The sequence below is a fragment of the Anguilla anguilla genome, chromosome 10, assembly GCF_013347855.1.
Source record: "Anguilla anguilla isolate fAngAng1 chromosome 10, fAngAng1.pri, whole genome shotgun sequence".
Taxonomy (NCBI): Eukaryota; Metazoa; Chordata; class Actinopteri; order Anguilliformes; family Anguillidae; genus Anguilla; species Anguilla anguilla.
The window spans coordinates 45,167,672-45,188,881 of record NC_049210.1 but is presented as its reverse complement, the minus strand read 5'-3'; the positions used below and the strand labels follow the sequence as shown (position 1 = coordinate 45,188,881).

General features: G+C 41.6%; 1 protein-coding gene across 2 annotated transcripts; it reads left to right on the top strand.

Moving 5' to 3' along the window:
• The first annotated feature begins 1,730 nt into the window (after nucleotides 1–1,730).
• Nucleotides 1,731–21,118, top strand: LOC118237442 (AP-3 complex subunit sigma-1). 2 transcript variants are annotated; one of them, XM_035436150.1, is made up of 7 exons: nucleotides 1,731–1,986; nucleotides 6,051–6,142; nucleotides 9,757–9,868; nucleotides 10,252–10,323; nucleotides 10,693–10,800; nucleotides 15,734–15,776; nucleotides 19,809–19,895. In XM_035436150.1, the coding sequence occupies exons 1-6, from the start codon at nucleotides 1,918–1,920 to the stop codon at nucleotides 15,767–15,769; spliced, it is 489 nt and encodes a 162-aa protein (XP_035292041.1). In that variant the 5' UTR covers nucleotides 1,731–1,917; the 3' UTR covers nucleotides 15,770–15,776; nucleotides 19,809–19,895. The 2 variants fall into 2 exon arrangements, with proteins under 2 accessions (XP_035292041.1, XP_035292040.1); XM_035436149.1 differs by lacking the exon at nucleotides 15,734–15,776 and having other exon boundaries at nucleotides 1,733–1,986; nucleotides 19,809–21,118.
• Nucleotides 21,119–21,210: the final 92 nt, after the last annotated feature.

Genomic DNA, 21,210 nt, shown 5'->3' with positions numbered 1-21,210 from the left:
GGTTTTCAGGAGGCAGTGACATAAATAAATTCTCTTCAGTTTTGAATTCGTCATTACTCAATCACTCTCCACCCTACACCAAAGTCTTCGTGTGTCATTCACAGCAATAACCAGTCCATTTCTGCCATCTGGTGGACAAAATGATACATGACAGTGTTAATTGTTCAATTCTCTAATTATATCGTAATAAGAGATTGAATATTTTATATGCAAATACCAGATTATACGTGTATATAAAATTACTGTTTCATATGAACAGTCATTGCTGCTGTGAGTCAAATACCCAACTTGTTCATGGTGCAAACAATAAATGGTAAATCAGTGCAGAGGACCATATGCTTAAATTCAGTAAAATATTTCATGAGTAATGAGAGTAGTTTCCATATTTTTTTCATTATCAAGAAATGCATAAATATAACAAACCAACAGTACCATCCAGAAGCACTGGCGCACTCTAATATGAAAATATGAAAGTTGGGGGGAGTGCAAAATACACTTTCATCCTCCCCCAGGCAGGATCATCACAGCTCCAGATTCTTTAAACATTGTAATTATTGCTCTAATATTGGAGATTGATATTTTCTGGACTTTGTTCTAGCCCATCGCCTGCTGTTTGAAGCAACCATAAACAACCTGTTGTCTCATTACATTTATATTTATGCATTCTGTCACCTTCATGTTGAATGATGACTAAGGGAGTATGGCATACAATATATACCGCCTCATATTTATACCCCAGTGAAATGGGAAGCCTTCACTTGAGCGTTCCTGAGGACTCTTGAACTTATACAATGAACTTATGAAATATAAAAGACAATATATTTCCTTTAAATTTCTTTTTTTTTTTGTAAGAATTTCTGGGGAGCCAATAATTGTGACAGGAGGCCTCTCGAGGCCCTGGCAATACTCAATATTGATTTGTTTTGATATTACTGCCAATGGGTTTGTTGGCAGCGGTGAAATATTTGATTTTGGGTACCTCTTTGCCTGGAAGGTCATCTTAGGTCTCTGTCTGTCCCTGCCTCAGCGTCTCGCTCTGAGCTAAAATTTGCCCCCTGGATTCCTTCCCTTAATAAAACCGCCCCGCTGTGCATTCCTGGCGTCGGTGTTCTGGGAAGTACGATGTAAACCCTCCTTGGGCTCCCAGATTTCCTTAATCTTGGGGTTCTCTGGACAGAGGCCCCCCACTGTCCACTCTACTGCCCCATTTTCTGTCTTAGTCCTCTGTGTAGATTTTCTCATTCTCCATCCTCCTCTTTTCCCACATTTCGACAAGCTGCTCTCATTTTAACAGCCCTTTCCTCACACACACACACCCCAGCCACCCATCTTGAAGTACACATGTTGGTCAAATTTTTTTAAACAAAGGTCTAAATTCCTTTATGTGACAACTGGCTTAAAAATCTTGGCTAGTGCATTCTTATGTGTGCAATTAAATCTTCCATCTATCAGTACTTCATACGTTTACAGCATGTTTATTTTACGGGTGCATGCATGGATTTCTACACTCATGCATTTTATGAGGAGTTGTGACACATCAGTGTTTATCAACGTTTAAAGGCACTGCTATTTTCTTAAACAGTGCAGCTCGACAAGTGCGACGACTCATTGAATAACAGTACCGTGTGCAATCGTGGCGGTCTTGTTAGGAAAACGCCAAATAGGAATAAATACGGCGCCTCCTTTCCTACGTCGAGATATTTACATGTGACCGCAGTTTTAGACCCTCTTCGGCGCCCGTACTTGGAAGAAGATGAATGGTTTGACGTGGAGTATTTCCGCTCTGAGATGCAGTTGAGAGATATTTGCTGCTAGCCAAGTTTCAGGTAGATTGGAGATTAGAGGGTTAAAACTGAGAGAGCCGGTCTTAAAAGACTGATCGTTGTATCGTCGCTCCCTTCACATTTTTGTGAAACCATGATTAAAGCCATATTAATATTTAACAACCATGGCAAACCTCGGCTGTCCAAATTCTACGAGCACTATGTGAGTATGGACAACAAGAAATCCATCTGGCTAGCCTAGCTAGCTAGCTAGCTAGATGTGCGTACTCTAGCCGGAGTCAGTGATTGACATCTGTGTAGCTGAACTCGGCTAGCTAGTTGAAGTATAACAACAATGCGTACGAAGTGAGTTTTTCTAGTGGTCAACCACTAGAAAAACTCAGCCAGTAGCAAAGCTACCGAGCCATTTCGTTTGTGTTATGCAGTAGGAAGTTCCTTTTCCAATGGTTAGCATGATGGCTAAATTATTGTCTCAGCATTTGCATCATAGCTATCTTATTGGCTAATCGGGTTGGCTAGCTATGTTTCTTGTCATGATAATCAGAGAAGCGAGCGTTAATGAGCTAACTTAGTTGTGTAACATAGCTAATGAGCGCATGGTTCTATTTTAACTTCTCTCTGAAATGTAAGATAGCTTTTTGTCTTTGTGTTCCGTTAAAATTTTGAGGAAAAGAAAAACGCGTTTTGCCTCGAGACTGTCACAAGTGAAAACCTCATACTTCCTGGGTGTTTCATGAAATCATGGGCACAGGGGCTGGATGGATGGTGTTCTGTTATGACCGTGGCACGAACCTAACGTTAGCTAGCTTGCTCTTGCTTGAGTGACTTTTTCTGAAGTCCTCTCCCTTGAATGTTTGGCACTGTGAATTAATGTTATGATTTTCAATGGACCTTTCAAATCTCAAAGCATTAGGTTAGCAGACTAACTGACAGTTATTGTTTAAAATGATGTCCAGTTTTGTGACCTCAAAATGGATTATACCTTGCGTGTTTTCTTTCTGCGTTTTGAAATGGAAACAGCACGCAGTCAGCTGAGCTGTAGCCAGCCATGGAGGAAAGTGAGCATCATTTCAGATGTGATGTGATGTGATGTCATGTGACTCGCGTAGCAACGGGCCGGGATGGCAGATGGACAAGGTGAAATGCCAGTTTAAATATTGCTCTTGCTGCTGAGTGTCCATACTGTCTGCCAGCTGAACACATACCAGCCCAAAGCATCTGGACTTTATGAAGCCTGTTTTTATTTTTGTTTTTGTTAGAGTGGACAATGAATGGTCTCTGCATCTGAGAAAAGTACAGTAGTACAGTAAGTTGCAGCAAGCTCAACTTCTAATGCAGGACCAGAAGTTTGTGATGCCACAGCATTTTGCAAGCGTTTTGAGCAACAATACCTTGCAGGAATCAAAAGGTCTAAGAGATAAGAAGGCCTTTTTTGGTGCTTGTTTTGAGTGTCAGTGTGTTATGAGCCTCAAGAAAAAGTTGGCTAAAATAGGGTCTGGTTGTAGGAGAATCCCGGCAAAGAAAAGCAGAACAGTCTGCTGATTCGGGCAGGATTTTATTCAGTTACACACGACCTCCTCTTTCCCCAAAAAACTGCTTTTCTGTCCCGCAATAGCATGGTGACGGTGATGCAACTCAGCCGTAACGTGATTGGGTGCACACTGTAACAGACTCGCTGTTGTTATTTCTGCACGCTGAAGTTTTGATATGGCCTGGGTCTTAAACTAAACAATCTCGCCGGTGGCAGACTGAAGCGGAATGATATAAAAGGCTTATCGCACCGCTGGTAAACTGCTGAAATATGCTCGGCCTGTCGCTCACAAATTTTGCACAGTAAAAAAGAAAAAAAAAAGAAAGAGAAAAGCGCTTTTCTTCTGAGAGCAGCGTGATTGGCTGCTGGGGCGTGGAACAGAAGGGGAGCGGAGATAAGGAAATGTAATCAGCTCGTCTCCGGGCCCTGGTGTACGGTGTCGTTTCAGGACGGAGGGAGGTATGGCGGGTCGAGAGGAGTGAGGTGCTGTTTCTCTTTCCTTCCACCCCCCCCCCCCCCCCCCCCCCGCTCCCTAGGCCTGGCCTGCCCCTCTCGATGTCCCATGCTTCCTGTCACCTGACCAAGCGTAGCCGTTGCTCGTCATGAGAGGTTGCATTGTAGACGTGGCCTTTACTCACAGACATGTCTTGGTGGACTGCTGGCGCATTTTAATAAGCACTTTCTGTAAAAATAAAACAAAAAAAACCCCAAAATTGGCTATTTTCTTATTCCAAATGTGAGGTCACACAAAGGTCAAACTTAGCCTGCGCACTACAATTTCACCCATGGTAGGTTGCTGTAACAGTTGGTAAAATAATTGCAGTTAGTAAAGGGTTACATGATCCCATGTGATCTTAGTTGGTGTGACCTATTTAGTTTTACATCTCAAATCCACATTAGGCCCATCAGTTTGAACATTTCTGAAGTCCATCAATGCACACTTTAGGATGCAGAGTTGTTTGGAGACGAGTATTCTACGGTGTGCTTTGTAAAGAAAATTCATGCTTTGGCTTCTTGTTGACATTTACAGAAAAAAAATGGCCTAATTTGTGGAAGTCGTATGCATGTGGTCACTTTCCCAGCTCTGCATAACAGCAGGCAGGTTCCCAGGTCTGTAGGGCTCTTAAAAAATAACATTTTAGCACGTATTGAGTCGCTCTCTGGAATTCACCACGTGATGCTTCCTCTTCTGTTCAGTAGGGGTTGAGAGGTCTCTTGTTAGACATTGCCACTTTGAATGAGAAAACTGCAGATTTAGAATCCACTGAGATGAATATAAGTTCCAAGTAAATGCATTACTTATTGGCATATGAGAAGTAGAATGTTGAAGTTTTTTTAAATTTTTTTTATAGAAACAACAAAGTAGTCTGGTTTTGGCGAGTAGTTCATCTCAGGGGTAGAGAACCACCACAGATATGAAAGAATGACAGATTTCACAGTGGAAAAAATGGAAGACTCTGCCAGCGATGATTTCGAGAAAATGAGGGGAGATTTAAAAAAGAAAAAAAAAAGAACAAGAAATGGAAAAGACTGAAGAGAGAACACAGGGCCAGGGAGGACCTTGAAAGTCAGTCTGCTCAGCAGTGCACAGCCTGTCGAGCAAACTGAGAAAGAGAGCGCAGTGAAGGGAGGAGAAAGAGAGGACAAAATTCCTTATCGGTTGGAGATTATGTGGAGCGTCTGTTTGAAATGAAAATGTTCGGCCTTCACATTCCTGGCATTTGCGTTCCTCTCGAGTGTTTGTACTGTTTGTACTGACTTGTGTGTAACTCTGAATGCGGACTGAAATGCTACAATACAGGCCGTTTAATGTACCTAAACAATTTTTTTTTTTCATTTTAAGGGTGAAATTCTATAATTGTGCATTTAATATGCAAAACATTGTTCATTGCCTTTAGTGGGTGTTCATATTGGGAAAAAAAATATTGATTTAGTTTCGCAACTTGGAACACCAAAATTTGTTGTTCAGTCATGTTGTTGTGAACTTCTGACCTTTCGTACAAAGCCCAGAATGCACTGCTGTGCCCTTAATTTCCTCTGTGGATTGTAGCAAATCTCATTTTGAAAATCACATATTTGTTATTAACCCTTTAAACAACCATAATCACTTGAAAACCGGTGAATACGCAATACGCACTCAGAACATTTAGTAAAACTCAAGGCCAAATAGCAAACTGAAGTAGGCCTAATGGCTGTCAGTGGAGTTCCATTAGCATTAGACATTCCACATTTTATTTATCTTTTGTGTCATTATTTTCTGAAGGCTGAGAAGCAGTTCATGAAAACATCCCATTGGTTGTGTGCACTGCAGGTCATCTTGAGGGATGTTATTAATGAGTGAAGTTCGACCAGCTGGTGTGGCTGGGCCTTGTGAATTGTCAGCCCTTTGGGTAATCTGTGGATAATGTGTAATCGGGTTTAAGCTTACCCTACTGTTAGCAGTCATGCTAATTGTCTCTGGACTGAGGCCAGCAGTGGTAAATGTACTTTGTAGTTGTGTAAGCACTGAGGGGTCTGAACTGTATGCTATTTAAAAATGTGAAATCTTGCTATTGTTTGCTGAGTTTGCTAACTAGCTATAGTAAGCAAAAATGTACTGTAACGACATGTAGAACTGAGATTTTGTGTGAAGAGACTCTTCCTTTTTTTGAGCTTATTTATCGACTGAAGGGCGAATAAAGAAAGGACGCTGTCGTCTGATATCCCCCTAACCTTTTTCCCTCCGTTTCGGACAGAGCGAAGACACGGAGCAGCAAATCATCCGAGAAACTTTCCACTTGGTGTCGAAGCGCGACGAGAACGTCTGCAATTTCCTGGAAGGCGGAATGTAAGAGCCTCCCTCCCGTTTATTTGCAGTTTGCGTCTGTGAGTGAGAGAGAGGTCCTGAGACGGGCCTAGCCGTTCCATAAATCTCACGTCTTCTCTTCTCCAGAAACACAGACACCAGGCTCTCTTCCCATTAAGGCACTTTTTCATTGCTTTTTAGAAGAAGGCCGCTTTCAAAAGCACACACTGTAGCTCCGAGCGAGGCTAGACGTTACTTTAATGGCGAGCGTCACATCTCCTTAATTCAGTGACAGAGTGCGTTGCATTTAGAGCAGGGGGATGAGATTTTATCCACAATATTGAGCTGAACTGCCTTTGTACACCTCTTTCTCGGGCTGTAATAGGAACGTAATTGGAGCACCTCACAGCGTAATCTTACTTTGAGGGACATAAAACAAAAATCTACCGGTAAAATTACAGCCTCAGAAACGACAACATCTTTATTATTTAAAAAAAAAAAAAAAAAACAGTCTGAGCTGCTTCTAACGGCTTTTAAAATGATCAAAATATACTTTAAAACCATCCTCTAATGTCCACTCTTGCGGTGGATGTTATAACCAAACGAGACATGGTATTGCCCTAAAATGACGAGATATTAAATATTCAGTGGGCGAGTTAAACAAGTTAACTTGCCCAAACACAAAGCTGTCTCTTTTTAAAAAAAAAGTAACAGTGAGGAACTGTGCAACCTCATGGAATCATACCTGGGCCGTGCTGTGCATACGAACAGTTTGATACCTGGGCAGGCCCTGTAGGGAAGCGCTCGATAACTTATTCATCCGGTGGGCTCCAGGGAGCGGATACTGAATTACATGTGCGTTGTGAGGGATCTGATATTTGATCGGATGTGAAGCGGCCTTCTGTTGCCTGATATGTGAGAACGGCTGAGAGCCGATTCGTTGGCCTCCCGTTTCGCTCATAATGAAGCTGGACCCGCCCCTTTTCCCCATCGCCTGCTGGCTGCAGTGCCAGGGTTTCCATAGATGTGTATTCATCATAAGTATTACTGTCATATTGGCTTTGCTTAGCTCTTTAAATATTATGAAACTGGGGGGAAAAATACTACCTTTAGTTATCGAATTAATGCAGCGTCCTCGCTTCAGGTGTTTTTCGAAGGGAAATTCGACAAGATGATAAATGCAGTCACATCGTTAAGGCTAAATATGAGAGAAAGTTTATCCTTGACTTTATGGTCTGTCTGGAAAAAACACCTGTCATCTTCTAGTCTGTACATATTGCAGTAGTTACCAGTTACACTGTCATAAAAAGTTCATGTCACATGATGTCTGTGAGCAGTATACATAAAAGAAGACTTTCTGTTCAGAAAGATTTTACAGAATGTGATTTGAGTTTTTCTTTTTATTTATTTTTTATCTCCTTAGCAGAATGGCCTTATCCACAGACAAGAGCTTACAGTTGCTAAGAGCTCAGAGTTGTTTTTCCCATCCTATCCATTTATACTCCTGGGGTTTGAACCTGCAACCTCTCCACTTACTGGGGCAGTTCCCTAACCTTTACACTGCAATAGCAGTCATCCCTGCTGCTGTAGGTTAACACAGTAATACAAGTACAATAAAACGCATTGGTGGTGGTGGATGTGTCAGGAAGGTAGCAAAGATCTTTTTCTGTTCATCACCAAGACTATATACTTTTAAACTTCAGCTGTATTTTATGATTGTCCGCATTAGATTTTTATGCTGACATGATCGACTTTTTCTATGGTGCGTGGTCTTGTATGTGGATGTTAATGTAAGCGTAAACACTGAAACACGCCTAAAAATGTGATGCAGTCACATGATCATTGATAATGATTTTGCCTTTGATGTCAAACTCGTAATGGTCAAAAAGACCTCAAGAAGAAATCAACAAGCACAGTGTTCCAAGATGTTTGGGTCTCTGGGGCTAATAAATCTAGTTAAGAATTTTAAATGAAAAATAAAATGAAATAAAACTGAACAACAGTATCTTCAACGTTTCGATGATTGAAACATTTACAGTAAATGTAAATAAAAGTATGTGCGGAAGGACGTTTTCTTTATTCCTGAGTCAGAAAGAAGTCCTGGATTGAACCTGCAGTGTTCCATAAATAGACCTGTGTGTCACTGTGTACCTGGCGTATAAAGGCACTAATCTGTTTCACCTGCTCAGGTGGATCTAATTGAAGACGCGTCGGTGGCAGCGCAGTGTGTCTGATGCTCTGTAGGGGTGTCGCTTTGCAGTGTGCGGCCTGGCCAGATGGCTCGGAGGACTGATCTGCGTAAAACCCCTCTTTTGGCCGGCTGCCATGTTCTTTCCTGTCTCTTTGCAAAGTCATTGCAGTCTTATGGCTGCAAACTTGCGGGTAGTTCGTCCTAATGTCTCCTTGGCACACATACATAGCCATCCCCTGCTCGTATCGAAAGTCTTGTTTGCTCCCAGTCTTTTTGAATTGCGAACATGTGGCGTCCATGTGTGTACGGTAATTATTGACAGAACTTGTGACTGCAGTGCGTGGTGTTGCACATTATGATTAGAATGGTGTCGCACTTTAAAGTTGACCGCTTGGTTGGTAAAAAGTCCTTCTCTTCAATCATGGATGTACCTGAAATATAGTCAGCAAAGGCATCTCTGTCTTGATGATTGTTTTCCCCTCAATGTGTTATGATAGCTACGTAATTGTTTTATTTCTGTTAGCTTTTGAGATCGTGTTGAGAGGGTCCTAATTATTACAAAGCTCTTGGTTGAACATTTATGCATTAAACATATTTTAAAGAGGAATAATGCTGGACTGAGGCACTCAATTAGTGTAATTATGAGATGATAGATTTCCATGTATTTTGTATAATATTTTTTAATGGGAATGGGCATATTGAACATCTTCATGAATTATTGGTCACTATGAATAATACAATAATAAAAATTATTTCACCAGATGGTATGTACTGTGGGTTCTTCATTGTGAACAAACCTGGGTTAATTATTTATAAGAAATGATGTAAACCCGTGGAAACGAGTTTATTACCGGCTGATTATTGCTGATTTTAAAAGAAACAAATGTTTTCACCAAAACTCAGAACAAAAGTAGGCTATTCCTTCATATGGCTGTAGATTTGGGTAGGAATTTTCAGGGACTTCAAATTTTACCTTCATCCGAAGAGATCAATTATACAAAACACACATTTAACCGAGGTCTGATTTAAAATAGTTTATTGTCATTACTGGTGGGCCAGAGTTACTGAAGGATTGTGCTGCTTTTTGACTGCCGAAGTAGTTCCCACAGGGTTGTGCAGACATGTATATGAGAGCATTTCATTGCTCTGATTGCCTATTTGGGCATCTGCTACTGCAACAGAGATTAAATATTGGAAATGTTTTCATGCCACAGGTTTTTTCCTCAGTAAATGTAGCTCTTAAGGGTAGAGCAAAATGGTCCCGTAAAATACTAAAAATGTGCAATGACACTGTAGGGTCATTCCGTCTGAAACCAAATTTAATTTGGGAGGCTTCTGAGCGCTGGTCTTCAGCTCCCTTCATAACGTTATTTATTTTACAAATTCCAAATGGTCTGTTCGTGTAAACAAACCCAAGCTTTGATCGTGATGTTCCTCCTGATGTGACGCGCGTTTGTTTCCTCAGGCTGATCGGGGGCTCTGACAACAAGCTGATCTACAGGCACTACGCCACGCTCTACTTTGTGTTCTGCGTGGACTCCTCAGAGAGCGAGCTCGGCATTTTAGATTTAATTCAGGTGAGTAAATCTTAAGAAGTTTTAAAAATATATTCACACACACACACACACACACACACACACACAGAAAGAAACACCTACACACACACACACACACACGGTATGTATATCGTATTTTTTATAAATATCTTTCCCATTATTCAGTGATCTTCATCTTGTAATTTCCGTGACACCTCAATATTCTCTCACTCATACTGCTCGTGTGCTTCAGCAGAGGTTATCTGTTTATCCGTTTATTCGTTTGCTTACCAGCGTGTCGTTTATTACCTCCTGCCTTTCCCTCCATCTCGTCCTTGGTTGTCCCTGTCGCTTGACCTTCCTTTTCTACCCGTTCCCCTGCACTGCTCGGTTTCCTGAAAAGGCCGTTGTGAATGTTTTGACAGGTATTTGTGGAAACGTTGGACAAATGTTTCGAGAACGTGTGCGAACTGGACCTCATTTTCCACGTGGACAAGGTGATGAATTTTATATGAAAGCTTCACATTGAAATTTTACATTTCCTGGCATTTTGGCTTGAAGCGACTGTTTTTCAACTAAAATTCTGACTATTTTGACAGGGGAAAAAAAGTAGATTTATTTGTTAAAATGCAGCATGCATGTCTAGAATCCTTACAGTGTAGTATGGTAATTTTCCACAGTGTAGTATGGTAATTTAACACAGTGTAGTATGGTAATTTAACACAGTGTAGTATGGTAATTTTGGTCTGTGTGACTTTAAAAAAAGATGCGTATAACTGAATTTTTCAAAAGGTTACCGTGATACATCATGTGGAACGTTGTGCTGACAGAATGATGTTACAGTTGTATTTGCCTTTTGCCGATAGGTCCACAACATCCTGGCAGAGATGGTGATGGGGGGCATGGTCCTGGAGACGAACATGAACGAGATCATCATGCAGGTGGACGCGCAGAACAAGATGGAGAAGTCCGAGGTAAGTGTGCCGTCGTCCGCGAGGGCTCCCCCTGCAGGTCTGTGCCGGCATGACCGCGGAACTCTGCATGTTTCCCGCGATGCCCCCCCCCCCTCCTCCCCCCTTCGCTGCTCCGCTCCCCCCACCTCCCGCACGGAGTGCACGAGCTCGCTGGCCGGCTGCCCCCGCCCCCCCCCCCCCCTCCGGCCGCTGCCCCCCCCGCCACTGCCGCTCGATTCTGCCGCACACTTGGGACAGACTCCGCCCCCAACCACCCCGTCAGGTCCAATCAGAAAGACTCAAATCCGTCTCAGGTGTCCACCGGTATTACCACCTGGGCATCCCAGCTGAACATGCAGTCAAACCCGACTCTGTTCCTCTACATTACAGTCCTCATTAGAAACACTGGCTCCTCCCTCCTGGAGAAGCAAGAGGCGAATAGCAGTGCATTTCACCACCACTTCTCATTGCTACTATTACACGCTCATTGAGTTCCAGTCCCAGTTGTATTTCCTCTTAGAATCTGGGAGGAATATTCGGGTGGGGCTGGGGGATGGGGAGGTGAGTGGGTGGAGGGGTGGTGAACAGGAAAAAAAACAAAAAAAAACCAGTGAGATTTGATGGTGCTTTAGTCAAAGACAGCTGGAAGGCACAGAATCTGCCATCTGGTCTGAATGATTCAGCCGTTTTTTTTCCCTAAAGCTGTTCTTCTGTTCGGAGAACGTGCTGTGACCTCTCTTCCGCTGAGGTAAAAATAGAAGTCCTTAATTTGCAGACCTCATTCCATATTCATTTGTGGCTTTCGGTGTCCGTTCGGTAGTATGACACTCATACGGAAATATAGTTCTTTTCCCAAACATTCTTTCAAAGGGGCAAATTAAAGTGAATTTGAAATGGGTGCTATAATCTCAGCACTCGGACTAGCGCTATCACTAAATTTGCTTCCTTAGGGCACTGCTATGCAGGCAATGAATCCAGCTGTTGGGTCCACGTATCGCTGTTAAAATAATGAATTCCTGCATAGCGAACTACGCAGTGAAGCACCAGTATTTTGTGCGATACCTCATGATCACAGCATGCTTTCTGAGGCTCCTGCTACCCGTGGCTGTGAAGCTTTTTTAGGTTATCTGTTATTTACGCTACAAATCTGCTATTCTTCAGGCTGTGCTGAAGTGCTTGTATTGTAGCCAAAATGCATGCTCGTCTTTTGAGTCCAAACACATATCGCAGCAATATTTTGAAGGGTAATTGTGTCAATTAAAATATTATCATTATTATAATTTTAAAAAAATGTTTATGTTGCATCATCACCCTTTTCTGTATTCATAACATCATTATTTATTTTCATAATTATTATTTTGCTCTTTTTTGCCAATGGCAAATAATTTGCCTCATCCATCAGATCCCTACTGGAGTGTCAGCTGGTCTGTGATTCAGGCAAATTATTTACAGTTACTCAGTGATTTTTTGAGTAAATTTGATTTCATGTTTTCCTAAACTCCTGAAATATATTTCCCATGTGTGTCATACGTCTGAACTTTTAATTTTTCTTTTGCAAGGACGAGTCCCCGGGTTCAGGGTTTTAAGCTTATTAAAATGAAATTCAAAGATGCGAAAGGGGATTAGAGAAGGTCCTCAGAAACGCGAAGAATTATGGCATCCTTACGAAAAAAAAATGAACAATGACTTAGACGCATTACAAATGTTATTCTACTAATTTGGCCGTGGCATATCGAGCGTTTTGGCCGAACGCCCGGAGCCGCTGGACTGTAGCTGTTACTTTGTGACCTGTTTCCCCGAAGATGCTTGGAACGGGTCCATAAATCATAAAGTTCATAAGTGTCTGAAAAGGGCTGACGGTGTCGCCTTTGTAAACTGCCGTTTGCATGTTATATTTCCTGGGGATCCCAGGAGTTTTTTTTTTTGCGATTATAATAGGCATAATTCATGTGGGGAAAGCGGTTTTTATTTTTCAGGAACAAAAAGGGGATATAGACCACGAACTTAAGAACTTAACCGTACTTTAAATAGGGCCCATTGTGTGGTCTCAGCATCAACAAAATAGGGAAGGACAAAAAAACGAAACTATTGGTTTCTGTATTCTTTATTTATTCTTTGCTGAGAACCAGGGATGGATCTATAAATTGTTTGTGCAGGGAGAAAAATATTTAAAAAGGTGTCCCCTGTATGTACACACACGCACACACACACGCACACGCACACATACACACACACACCACCCCCAGGGGGCGCTGGATCTGCTAGTGCCTAGGCAACCTCATTATACCCTCTTAGCTCCACCCCTTCTGTGAACAGTCATAAAGTCAGTTGATTTGATTTTAGGTGACATTATTTTTTTTGTTACCTTCTTTTAAATAAAGGGCATTACCCCTGCAGGTTTAATTCCTCTGTGAATATGCAGATCAACAGAACTTCAGTCCAAGTTTTTTCAGTGTATTGTATTTATTCCTAAAAATGAGTCACTGAGTTGGTAAAAAAAAAAAAACTGTCGAAATGAGCCTGGGCCCCTAATCGAAGTCCCTGCCGATCTAGGCGTGCGTTTTGTCATTAGCTGACTGTGAGCAGGAGTCCCAAACAGCGAGACGCAGGTGACATGGCAAAGCCATGGGGTGGACTGCGCAAATTGGGGACAAAAATAAACCAAACAAACTTGGTGACCACCAAGAAAAGGACATGTTATGCCCTGACCCAGATGAATGCGATAAGAAGTCTGGGAACTATTTCGTCTTTTTATAACCAAGTGATTTAGCGATATTTCTACACCAAAGGTATTAAAATAGGTTTTACTGACTGCAGAGCAGTGCTCACCAAGCTGCCATAGAAAATGAGTCTTATAATCTGAGCCCAAAAGCACAGCCCTTGTGACTAGCATTACGGTGGTGATTAGAAGTTCGCCCCCAAACACGAATCATTCTGTTGTTAAATAATCATACAAAATCCATCCAGTGTTTCGGTCGCAAACGTCTGCTCCCGTCGAGCGACAGCAATGCTTTCTCCACGGCCTGAGTCACGACGCGATACGCTCATATTTTTAGCCGCGCGGCACGAAACCGCGTCATGAGATCTAATCGCGATCCAGAAAAGTCGCGGAAGATTAATTTTTTTCCCCCAAAGCGTAGCCTTGAAAAGATCTCCGTGCCTGGAATAGAGAATTTAAAAGCTCGGCTCAGACCCGCCGATGCTGCGTGAACAGCAGTTACAGACAGTACTGCTGGGGAGCTGCCCTTACAAATGACACAACTGACATTTGATCAAGCCTAGTTTGGCAGACATTGTGTGTGAAAACAGATGGAGAAAATATCAGCAACCTTTCACTGTATTACCCATATCGTGTAATGGGACATATCTCCAGAAGGTAAGTACGGGATGACTGGCAGAAAAGCCGTCCAATGGGAAGTAGGGGTCTTAGACCTCACTGTAGTGTTGGGGAGGGCTGGTGGTAGAGACTGCAAGCTGTGCTGCCTGTGCATATGTGCAGAACTTCAACACTTTGAAGAGCAGGCTTTTTTGGGATGTTTTTCAAAATTCTAAGTGAGTGTTCTAGAATTACATTGCTTTCGATTACCAGCAGTGACTGTTACATCAGCATTAGAATGTTCAGTGAAGAACATTCTAATCATATATTTGTGACCTCACACCTTAAAGGATTAAAGGTGAAGTGAATAGTTAACAAGTGAATCCTCTACATTTCCAGGTAAAAGCATTGGCTTGTATTTATACAGATACTAATGTATTAGCTGGATCGAATGCCCCCCTTTAAAATCAGATCATTAGCGTTTGCTTCTGCCTTTTTTGACATTTGGCTGCACAGCACTGCAGTTAGTAGTACATGGTTGTGTGAAAATGTGTAGTCATGTGTAGTGTTTTCAACTGATTTGATTTTGAGATGCTGTGATTTAACAGTGTTGAGACTAAAATAAATTAATATGAAGCCATTTAACCCATGAATGGATTTTTACAAGAGAAATTTTATTTTTTTTATTGTTGCCTTTTCTCAAGGTATTGCATGTTCACATATTCCATTAACATTGAACAATCATGCGTCTACTACCAATAAGCAGGATTAAATATAAGTTACATGGATGTGAATACTACCTTATGTTTCATAATGGAGTTGCGCAAGCTGTATTCTCTGAATCATTCTTGACAGATGTAAGATGAGTCTTTGACAGTTTCCCAAACATCAAATCTGCTCTCTTGACTTTTCCTTCTTGGACCTACCACAGACCGCAATATCTTAGTTTTAAATATCATAAGTAGTTAATTGGGTAAGTCTCAATCAGATCTCAGAAGATCACCATAAGAAAAAAAAAAGCCTTGTTTAAAGTCATCATGTCACATCACAAAACACTTTTTTAGTCTGTTATTTCTAAACGGAACTCTTCTGTTAGATGGCAAATAGGAAAAGTTAATTATTCCTAAACTGTTTTAAGGACTTTTAAATGCACACAAGGGGTCTCAGTAACTCAGTCATTCAATCATTAATTAATTCACCGACTTACTTGCACGCACACACACACACACACACACACACACACATGCATAGGTTTTTATCTCATGCAGTTTGTGTAAAACTGAGCAGTTCTTTACTTTGCTTCAAAATTTCTCAGCTGAAATTCAAAGTACCGGAACTTGAATTTAACTGAAAACCACTGTGAATTTTATTTATTTTTTTAAAAAGAAAGCTTATTATGGAATTGTTAGCAGCCAGAATTTGGGCAGATTCTCATTCTAGAACCCTCGGTGGTAGTGGCCATTGATGGTTCTTAATGAGTGCTTGGCGTTTGTATTTTCACCCGTGCGGTCTATGGTAGGTCACTCCATTCTGGTCCTATGATATGAACTGTGATTAATTTTGCTATGTTTTTAACAACCATTCCTCATTTCTCTTTCCTGACCTTGTCTAGTTCTTTCCATTCTTCTCTCTTTGCAGACGTTTATCTTTCAGTCCCCCAGACAGGACAGGTAGAACACAGGTACTGCTGAACCTCATGCAAAGTAACCTGCAGAACACGCGTTTTTAGTAGCTTTCCGAAGGTTAACGCTTCACGGTGGACCCAAAAATGCTACCTGGGAAAAAATGTGCTCCAACCCTGCTTTTGTTGTAGCTTCAAACAAACAAACAAACAAACAAACAAACAAAAAAGTCTGTTCTTTGCCAAACCGAAGGTAAGAAATCTGCAGTTAGTCCTTGCGTGGGACAGTTTTGTTTGTTGTGACACTAATCATAACGTAACAGAATTTCTAACATGGCGGTTTCTGTCTCTGTAATCTGTATGCGTTAATATTAATGACCAGATGCCTGTTTGAATATAATATAGGTTCCTTTGCAGTGCATCTTTCTGAGTTAGTTTGAATAACTGCCCTTAAGCCTTATCTTTAAAAGGTGTTCTGGGAGCTTCTGGCAAAACAGTGTAAAACCCAGGCTAAGTATTTTCTTGGCCTTGCAAAGCAGCTATAATTTAGTTTTACAAAATTCATCCACTTGGCATGTGGTTTGTACAATCTAACACACATACCTTCCCTGGGGTTGTTTTCAAGGAGATGCTGGGGTTCTTTTAAAAAAAAAATAAAAAAAAATAATAATAATAATCTCAAGTTTTATTCAAATATCCATTGCTAAATTATTATTTTATGGCAGTCAAGTGATTTGTTTCTGAACATCTCAAGGTCCCCAATTTGTTTAATGAATTATTTTCACTTGCTGGCCAAAGCAAAAGCTTTCTAAAATAAATAAATAAATAAACCCCATTTGATATATGATGACATCACAATGGGCTACGCAGGGCTTCATGAGCTGCTAACCATTTGCACTAATTGCGGTTATAATGAGGCTTTATTGATTTGATTCTATCGTCGGTAAAGTCATTGACTCGGGTTGTAAAGTACTGTGTAATGTGTCACTGCCTCCCGCCCGTTTGCTGTTGACACGTCTGCTCATTCTAACCGCGAAAGTTCGTTAGCCGTACCTGCTGAATCGACAATTAATTTAAGCATTATTTCTCATTTTTGAAACTCGTTCAACCTATTTTCTAAATGTAATGAAGCTGTAAATGACTTTGTTAAGCATCCTATAACTCACCACTGTTGTGCAATTGGATAGATGCCTTCAGAATGAGATCATTCAGACATTTCAGAGGTCCACGATTGAAACTATTAATTGGTCACAACTAATGTAGGCCTACATAAAAGGGGAGGAGCCAAGTAAATCACATGACCAGGAACATTTCTTGAATTAAATATTTCACATTTTTTTCTGCACTGTAGCGTGTCTTCCATAGTCTCCTAGTTCCGGCAGTTGCTTTTTTTTTAAATTCTTTTTTTTTAAATTAGCTGTAGTGTTCTTTGTATTAGACCCAGACACATGCTGGTAGTTTTGCTGGTGATTTTAGGATAGGCATTTGGTACTGACAGTTACCGAAAAGCTTTAGATTGGAACGTTTCACGGTTGTTGCGGCCAATTAAAAGGCAGCGTATCTGGTGACACCTCACGGCGGGATGGCTGAGGCGCCGTTCCGCCGGTACGGCACCCGCCAACCTTACCTCAGAAGAACGGCCGCGGAGCGACCGCGATCGCCCGCCGTGACCGCCGGCACTACCTGACAACACCGCCCGCTGCAGTGAGATCTGGGTTATAACTGACTCATCTCACTGTTGTTCTCAATCAGAGCCACTAGCACGGCCCCTTTGTGTTGAAATGGGCTGAAGGGAAGTCCCTGTGGCAGCAGTGAAGATGAGAGCACTAATTTAGAGGCACAGCGGGGCAGTGAGCATGTGGCAAATGCCAAAAATGTATGTGTAGGCTACAGAAAAGGGCGTTTTAACATGCAGCTGTTGTTGTACATACTCTTTATTTATCCATCGCGGCAGCCTGCGACTCGTACCAACGTGCACGTAGCATCTTCCTTTAAACTGGGGGGGGGAGGGAAAAAACAAAAAAACTTGGGCAGGTGTTTATGAATATTCATTGACAGAAAGTCTGTTATTGCTTTGGATTGTATTCTTGTGAACATGTGTAGAATTATTTAGGACCGAAGTCGATTCCAGATCCAGCGTTCTCATGAATATTCACTCCGGCCGCAGCCAATCAGACCGGCTGTAAAGCTGCAGCCAGGCCCTGCGGCTTGACTGGCGAGGAATGTGGAAGGCAGCCTTCCGGGTGATTTATGGTCTCTGCCTTGGCCCAGCAAGGTTCACTGTACCACTTAACACCGCGATAGCCATCGGACAGTTGGCTGGCAGCTCACCAAGCGCACCTCCAAGTTGTCGCGGCCTGGAACACGACTGCCCAATCTGGCTTGCTCTAACTGGGATTGTAAAGATTGTATATTGCGACCTTGCGAGAGCAACATCAAGCAGGAACATTAAAGATGCACTGCCTGTACACTAGCTTTTAGGGTCACATACACTAATATGTAAAGGAGGACCTGTACATATTTTTCAATAATCCGTTGTTCTCAAACGATCTGAATCTTTTTGGTAACTGTCAGTATGCTTTATGGAGCTAATAGATTAGAGAGGTGATATTCTGTCTGCTTAATATTCATTTTTGGGTCTGACTGTTGAAGATGCCCTTAGCGGGTTCCTTAGAAGAGCTATGATTCCCAATCTGTTCATTGAAGATCTAAACAACAACAGATCAACCAAATGCTCAAAATATTGAATCTGCCGTCATGTATTTTGAAGTATTAAGCAATTCAGGTATGTTGGGATATAAATCATCTGTAAACATGCTGCAGCCAGACTGCAAACAAGACTCACAAGTCAAACGTGTCATTTCACCCTGGATAATCGCTAGATTTGTTGTGAAAAAACCAGCATATATTACGTATTGATTGTTTTTGTATTCAATCTTTGTCTGGGACCCCATCTGGAGCACATTTTTGTTCTGACATTTGCTTTAAATTCACCGATGCCTCAGAGAGTCGTACTTCGATTACACGGCTGATTTTGAAACCCAGAGTGTGGTTTCGACGAGTGAATCTGAGCCCAATTTGAAACTTGGGACATAAACTTTCAAAGATAAAATTAGACACAGCCCTGAATGTAAACTTTCAAATCATAAAATTTAACATTTATCAAGCTGTGAAATGCTCTTGGAAAAAGAAACGAGTGAATTCCATTAGAAATTGGCACTTCATTTGAAAAGTCATAGGGGTGGGATACATTGAGAACATTATATTAAGCATGAATTGTAGAAAGGCATCGAATCATTTCTGGTTTATTTCACGTCAGACTAGGCCCAATGCCCTACTTTTTAGAGCAGTGTCCCCCCATAAGACATCCAGCCGTCTCAGAATGGAGACAGCTGAGATGTTAGACCCCCTTTAGTGGCTCAGCTCAACGCCAATTAATTCCTGCGTAAGAAAATTTAATAAAACTCTGTTTTGTGGAACTTGTGCAACTTGTGCGTTTCATCTCAACTTTTGCAAGATCAACCGTTTCCTCTCGAGTAACGGAAGCCTTGCCTCTGTCTTCAAAACGGCTTCACCACACTCCCCTCCGAAAATTCGGATGAAAGGATTATGTACATGTTCCTGTAGCTGGCATATCTCCTCTTCTCCTTCATGTCAAAATCCATTTTTCTGCTTTTCCGCCACTCTCTCCTTGCATTTTATCCCTTTTTTGCAGTCTACAAGAGCTTGGTGGGTTCCCTTTTTAAGCCGCGCTGCCTCTGCTAGTATAAATTTGCCGTATGTTCAGTTTCCTGAGATACGTCTTATTCTGTTGCCTACGTTTGTTTGTAACTGGCTGTTGGTTTGAATCGAAAAGACACTTTTGGCCGACGACACAATATTGCATGCGCGTGTGTTAACGGAGGCGTGGGTATTTGTTTGTGATGGCGTACGTGTATGCGTGCCGTGGATGCTTTGCACATTTGTATGTCGATGCCTGTGTCCGTGCAGTACGTCGAGTGAGTTTGGCGTGCCCGTTGTTTGCATTGTGGACGCGCACGATGGCGACGGTTGGCGCCGACTCTAACTCTGCGTCTTGTGCCCCGTGTGCAGGCTGGCATCGCTGGGGCACCAGCCCGCGCCGTATCGGCCGTTAAGAACATGAACCTCCCGGAGATGCCGCGAAACATCAATATTGGAGACATCAGCATAAAAGTGCCAAATCTACCCTCGTTCAAATAGTGGGACGGCTCTCGCGGAAGTTGACAAATGTTTACGATTTAAATTTTGTTTACCAAAATCAAAGACATAACTTTTATCAAAGAAAAAAAAAAAGAAAGAAATGAAGGTACTGTTTGATTTATCTTTTGTGTTCCTTTTATGTACCCACGTTGGAAATGAATGTCAGTTATGTGGCTTTTTTTCTTTCTTACAGTATTTATTTATTACATTCCTTTTCCCTTTCTGAAGATGTGCCCTTATGACTTGGCTGCTACAGTATTTTAAGGAGAAACGGAGTACTTCTGCAGTACTCCCTGTGAAGCATACTAAAATATTCTTGTATTCAATTATCTAAAAATCTGTACTTATACAATATATGGTATTGTTGTTTTGTCTTATATGTATTCGAAATCTTTTAAATGTATAAATTATATCTTTTTCAGGGGCTTAAGTAACAGTTTTTCTTAGATATCTGGTATTGTTACATTCCAACAAAGCCCTCGTTGTCACATGGTTCTTTCCCGCATTCTGAAGCCTTAACAACGTAAGCTGGAGAGTCAGGTGGTACACGGTGCGTTTGCTTGGCCAGAGTGCCCTGCAAAGTCCTGTCATTACCTGCGGTTTACCTTCCCGTGTGACACCGAGGAGGTTATGCGAAAGTAAGCCTCTCCTCTCTACTCTGATGGGATGCTGGCCTTGTCCAGTCAAACTGCTCAGTTCATTAACAGTCTGACAATCACGGGGAAATGACGCACTGCCTTGTAGCTGTATGATATAGAGTTTATTTTTTTTCAGTTTTTTAGTACGGTAGCTTAATTCACCCACTTTCTGCTTCTCTCTCAGCCACTGTTTTTTGTAAACCATTTTTGAACCTCCTTTGTTATCACGGGGATGGTTTGGTAAGACCAAGATTGTGAGCTGATACTGAATCACGTAGGTGTGTCTGGCAGCCATTAAAAAAATAAAGTCATTTTGTTATTGTCTTATACATATAATTATGGTTTTGGAAAACAAATTTGCAGAAAATGGGGAATGGCATGTCTGATGAAATGGTGGGAATTATTGGAATGCAGTGATATTGGATGTCTAATGAAAATGGTCTCATTAGTACTTGAAGCCGATTATATGCTGTTTCTTTTAATCATTGCATGTGAGGGTTTGTTTTGTTTTTCTTTTGCATCATAATAAAGTATTGAGTCATATGTATGGTGTCAGTGTATTTGAATTTAATATTTGTTTCACAGGGATGCTGTGCAGTTTGAGAGTCACCTGTAGGGGGCTCTGTCACACTTTA